The sequence below is a fragment of the Poecilia latipinna genome, unplaced genomic scaffold, assembly GCF_001443285.1.
Source record: "Poecilia latipinna isolate Pla-1442-1.1 unplaced genomic scaffold, P_latipinna-1.0 Scaffold841, whole genome shotgun sequence".
NCBI lineage: Eukaryota > Metazoa > Chordata > Actinopteri > Cyprinodontiformes > Poeciliidae > Poecilia > Poecilia latipinna.
The window spans coordinates 487,874-494,066 of NW_015113457.1; the positions used below are offsets into that span (position 1 = coordinate 487,874).

A 6,193-nucleotide genomic window follows, 5' to 3' on the forward strand; every position below is an offset into this window, starting at 1 on the left:
CGATACCTGACCCGATCCCTGTCCCTGACCCGATACCCTACCCGATACCTGACCCTGACCGGATACTTGACCCGATACCTGACCCGATACCTGACCCGTTACCTGACCCGTTACCTGACCCGATACCTGACCCGTTACCTGACCCGATACCCGACCCGATACCTGACCCGATACCCGACCCGATACCTGACCCGTTACCGGTCCTGCTGTCCACAGGGGGAGCAGAACATCAAGCCTCAGTACTTCACCTTCCGCTGGCTCACCCTGCTGCTGTCCCAGGAGTTTCTGCTGCCGGACGTCATCCGGATCTGGGACTCCCTGTTCTCCGACCGGGACCGCTTCCACTTCCTGCTGCTGGTCTGCTGCGCCATGCTCATGTGAGGCTCCAGGTTCTGGTCCAGGTTCTGGTCCCGACCCGTTACTGTAGCTGAACCCTGACCCGTGTCTCTGTCCTCCTGTCCAGACTGATCCGGGACAGCTTACTGTCCGGAGACTTCACCACCAACATGAGGCTGCTGCAGGTAGATCCACTGCTGGTCAACCATTAACACCAGTTAAAGCTTCAAAGGGCAGAAAAAACAGGAACAAACAGACAGACGTCACATGTGGGGTTCCCCAAGGATCAGTCCTGGGAAACCTCCTGTTCAATATCTATATGATCCCAGTAGCTCAGGTTATACAGGAAATAAGATTAGTCACCAGGTGACCTTTGACCCCATCCAATCACCGATCAGATCCTGAGAACAAATAAATATGTGGATGAGCCAAAACTTTCTGAACAGAAACTGAAGTTATTCAGGAGAAACAATCTAGAGTTGTAGATCTAGAGTCAGAACAGCTTCAGTTCATCCAACTGGAAACCAGAGATCAGGCTGACCCCTGACCTCTGACCTGAACATTGAGCCACATAAAGACAGTTTTAAAGTCGGCCTTCTATCAGCTGGAAAACATTTCCAAGATTAAAGACCGGCGTTGTCATAGCAACCTTCCAGACCTCTCAGGTCTTCTGGTTCTGGTTCTGTAACCAGAACCAAACCTGGAGAAGCAGCATTCAGCTTCTATGCACCACAAATCTGGAAACCCTGAGTTCCTTTAAGTCTAAAACCTGGTTAGTTGATTTGATTAATAACTGGAACTTTGTTCAGCATTTTGAAGATTATTATTCTTATTATTTTGATGATACTTGACAACATATAATCAAAGTATTTAGTTTAATAATTGGTTATTACATCATAAATGACTTTGAATCGCCTCGGTGCTGAAATGTTGCAAACACCAACAAGTTCAGAACCAGGTTGGGTTTTTTCTGATCAGGATAAATTGTTTTAAGAGTTAAAACTATTTACTTTAATGAAATGTTCCATCTGATAATTAAACGCCACAAACTGCTTTATTTGTTGAACTCAAATCTTAAAGTTCATTCCAGAACCAGTTCAGTTAAAAGATCCTTATTCATCCAAAATGTGAATTAAATGTTAAAATCTGATGTTTTCCTAAAGGTTTTTGTTTGTGTTGATTTCAAACTTTAAAATCAAACATCATCTCAGTGAAGTTTGGCTTCAGAAATGAAGCAGAAGTCAAATAAAAAGCAGATTTTCTTTGGATCAGATTCTCTTTCTCCTCCTGGTTCATTTACTGAAGCTTCTCTTTCCTTCCTCAGGATTATCCCATCTCAGACGTCCACCTCATCCTGACCAAGGCCAAAGAGCTGCAGGAGAACCGCTAACCTGGACGGAGGTCGGAGGTCAGACTGAGAGCCGGGTCAAAGGTCAAACCATCCGTCATGGCAGCAAACTCACAAACTGATAGGAAATATCGTTTTATCGATCATCTGGAGGAGGAGCAGCCAAATGATCCGGTTGCCATGACGACGTCTGGAGGAGAGTCCAGCGGACCATCTGAGGCGTCGCTTCGTTTTTATAGAAACTTTTGGGCCTTTATGGAGCAGGAAGTGACAACATCCACTTCCTGTCAGGGTTTAACTCTCTACAGGAGAGCATCCGGTTCAGATTCAGTAGAACCAGTTCTTCAGCTCAACAGAACCTCCAGGATTTCTGGTCAGAGACTTTCTGAAGGTCCAGAACCAGCAGCAGGTACCAGATACTCAGAACCAGGGTTTGGACTTCACTATGAGACCAGACGGACCGCCTTGCTGCGCGTTTCCCACCTTAGACCCGTGGTTCTGGGTCCAGTTCTGGTCCGGTTCTGGGTCTGGTTCTTGGTTCCGGGTGCAGACTAACACCTGGTGAAGCACAGTTCTGTCTGGTATGGATCTTCTCCAGAGCCTTACAGTTTTTCTCCTGGTGCTCAGAGAGCAGATTTCAGTTCAAACCCAAGTAAACAGGAAACAGGTCAGTATTGTGCAAAAGGTTTAAACCACCCACTTCCTGTGATCCAGACGTTCCTGAAATCTTTTAGTGGTTTGAATCGACGGTTCTCCAGACTTCCTGAAGGTCTCAGTCCAGATTTTAGACCTAGAAGAATCCAGTGTAGTTTGGTGACTGACAGGTGCTGCAAATACCAAAAACCTGAATCCAAACCAAAACAGCTGCAGTCACAGGAAACAGCAGGCTGTTGCCTTCCACTCGATTCTCAACTCTCTTCACTGGTCAGTCTGGGATTCCTCCCATTGACTTGGATTTCTCCAGAAAAATTTCAGGCCAATCAGCAAACAGAAGAAGTTCTGAACGATGACGTTGATTTTCTGATCTGCTTTAGAGTCATAGTCTGTCTGTAGTTCCAGCGACAGCAGCAGAGGAAGTGAAGGAAGCCGGTCAGTTCATGGTCACTGTTCCAGATATTGAATTATTAACATCCTCGTTCAGATCGGCTCTTCACAGTGGAGGATGGTTGTTTACAGCGCATTTCTGGTAAACTTCATGTCGTTGAGCTGGTGCATTACAGACGTCACAGCCAAACGATAGTGATTTGGTAAAATTTTAAATGTCAACAGAGGAAACAGGAAGTGATCGGTTCTAAAGAGTCCAGAGCCTCTGGAGGAAGCAAAGCATAGAAACAAAAGCTGGTTTTTACCAGGCTAAGGAAATGAAGCAAAATGGAAAAACCTGCAAATAGTAATGATAAAATGCTGCAAATTCACTGCAAGAAACAGAAGTCCTCCAGACCACTAGGGGGAGTCGACCAGAAGAAAGTTGGAGAAGGAAAGAAAGGGTGTGTTTCACTTCACGAGTTTTCAGAGTATATTACATTACTACATAACTACAGCATGTTAACATGGTTATGTTACCAACTCTAGACTCCCCCTGCTGGTCAGGAGGACTTCTGTTTGCAGCTTTTGTTTTTACTGTTTCCCTTTTGTTCCCATTTCCTGTGGGAGTAAGATGTTTGTTGATTTGCAGGCTTTTTCTGTTGCATTTCATTTTTGTGTTTTTGAGTTTGCATCATTTGTTAATTTGTTAGCATCATGAGGTCACATCTAGAATCTCCTTCAGTCCAGATCAAGACTTTCTGTTGAAGTAAACTCTGATCTCTGATGTCTGCCGCATGTTGAGTCGGTTTTACCTGAACAGATCATTATGGTGCTAACTACCGTTAGCCATGCTAGCTGCTACCATTAGCCATGCTAGCTGCTAACAGGGAGTTTCTGTGGATTTAAACAGTAAAGAATCGTTTTAATCATGTTTGCTCATTGGGCCGAAGCTGCACTGCCGTCACGCTTTGAGTTTAGATGATTTGAGTCGGAGTTAAAAACTTTTCTCTGGAAATGAGTGAAAAAGCGTAAAAACTGGAGAATTTGTTGATCCAAACCACTTTGAATGATTTACAGGATTAATCTGGATGTTATGAGGAAATGAGGGTTTGGTTTTAGATTAAAAATAAAACCTAAAACTCTGCTGTTGATCATCTCATTAAAAACTGAGTGTTTATAAATGTTTCTTTAAAATCCAGGATATAAATCTGATTTTTCTCCCTCCTAAACAAAAATGAAGCAACAAAACCTTTTTTTTTTGCCAAATGAACCAAAAGTGATTTTATTTTACAAACCATGAAGTCAGTGTTTGTTTTTGTTATAAACCACCACAGTGAAGGTTTTCCTGCTTCTATGACACTAAATGCATCACCAGATTTCCTGATTTGTCTTTAAGCTCTTTACCTACGATGCATCATAACGGCGTCTTACAGGAACGTTTTAGAGCCCAACTGTACAAAGTTCTGGGTATTTTCCAGGTTCTGCTGCAAACAGTTTCTCTGAAACACCTGCAGGATCCTGTGGATGTCAGTGCAATCTAAAACTGAGCCACTAGATGGCTCCAGTTAGGCAGACCGTATAAACTCTACCATCTGGACCTGGTTTGGTTTATGACGCTCATGAAGAACGACGGCGTCCCGACCGAACCGGATCAGGATGAAACCTGATTAATCATGTTGAGAAAAACTCTTAGTTTATATCCAATGAACATCTGATGTTATTGGAGCCTTTTGGATCAGAACAAATGAAGTTTACTGACATGGAAACCAGAATCGGTTCTGGTCCAGCTTTGACCCAAACACCAGGGACTCAGAATCTGCTGCTGGTTTTTGGGAGAAATTTGAAGCTCTTGACATTTTTCCCTCCTGATGTTCAAACCTTTCAGGAAAAGTTTCGTTGAGTTTAAATCACCAACGGTTACCAAGCTCCACATTCAGACCAAAACGAACTGAAGGTATTTCTAATGTGCACAAAGGTTTTTACTCTGAGGGATTGTTACCAACGACGCCCTCATCAGTTAATGTGTATTTATTTCTCCTGATGCTTTTCTGTTGAATAAAACTTGTCTTTTTGTTATTTGCATGATTTTACATTTTGTAAACCCAAATGACATTTTTTGTAATATCCTCCAGTGTTTAAAATAATTGTATATAAATTGTTTTTACATGTTTGCATATGTGGATTAAAATAAACAATGACAGAAATGTTTGAGTAATTAAATTATTAGGGTCACTTTGGCTGTGTGGGTAATCGTCCTGCGATTGGAAGGCTGTAGGTTCGATTCCAGCTTCCTCCTGCCACATGTTGATGTGCCCCTGGGCACTTAACCCCAAGTTGCCTACTGACCTGAATATCAGTGTATAAATGTGTGAGCGTCTGTGAGTGGGAATGGGTGAATGTGACTCTAGTGTAAAGCGCTTTGAGTGGTCAAAATGACTGGAAAAGCGCTTAATAAGTTCAGTGCATTTATTCCTTTAAAATGATTTTTTTAACATGTAAAGGGTTAATAGAGCTGAGGCGGAAATTGAGACAGAAACTGAACTGGTTTCACTAAAACTGAATTAAAAGTCCAAACTGCTTTCAGGACGTTCACACCTGGTGGAGGAGCAGAGGAGGAAGAGTTTCCACAAACCGAAAGAGTAAAACAACTTCAACACGTTTTTACTCAAGTAAAAAGTATCTATCCAAGAAATTACTCAAGTAAAAGTCTACTCAAGTACTGAGTAGTATGTCAGAACAAATTTATTTTTGCGTTGAAATAATGTGCGGCCTCAGGCAACTTCATTTCTTCTGCACGACGGAGAGGTAAGCTGGAGCTGCAGGTCAGAGGTCACAGAGGCCATGTTCACACTGTGATTCACCATCTTTTATTAAATTAATTAATTATTAATTAAGCACACCTCTAGCTCATGACGGTCTGATCTCATTAAGAGATCTCACCCACCTTCATCGTAGTTTAAAATACAGGGAGGGCAAATTGGAGACCAGGTCAGACATTAACTACATTTGTTGCCAGATTGATGAAGGATTAAGGGATCAGTTCAGTGACACAGAAATTGTGAGGGCAGTCCTCAGAGTTTTCACACCTGGAAGTTTTAAGGAGATGTTAATGAAGAAGGACGACTTGACAGTAGAAGAACTTAAAGCCTTTCTGTAGCTGCTATCAGGACAACTGCATCTGGTTTATTTTGTTTGTTTTTTTGTTGTTTGGTTTAAGGTGGCAGTAGTTAGATTTTATTTAATGTAAAACATTAAGTTTAAATCTAAGGTAATTTTATTGAATTTATGTTAAATGCATATTCAAATGTGGAGGGGGAACTTTTGTTTTGTTCCGTGGACCATGTGTTGCCCAGGGAAACATTGGCTGGCGCACTTAGAGCCACATGGGGCATTCAAGCAAGTACACCCATCGACATAATGGGCTCTTTGCACCTAAGGCGTTGACGTCACATCTCCAGGAGCCAATGCGGCTCACTTTTTTCC

At 42.5% G+C, this 6,193-nt stretch overlaps 1 protein-coding gene across 1 annotated transcript in view; it reads left to right on the forward strand.

Moving 5' to 3' along the window:
- tbc1d13 (TBC1 domain family, member 13) overlaps positions 1-3,076 on the forward strand; it is a 20,155-nt gene extending 17,079 nt beyond the window's left edge. The window contains exons 10-12 of the mRNA XM_015047764.1: positions 217-377; positions 464-521; positions 1,661-3,076. Coding sequence (XP_014903250.1) covers positions 217-377; positions 464-521; positions 1,661-1,726 — 285 coding nt within the window. The 3' untranslated portion in view covers positions 1,727-3,076. The remainder of the gene's footprint in view (positions 1-216; positions 378-463; positions 522-1,660) is intronic.
- Positions 3,077-6,193: the final 3,117 nt, after the last annotated feature.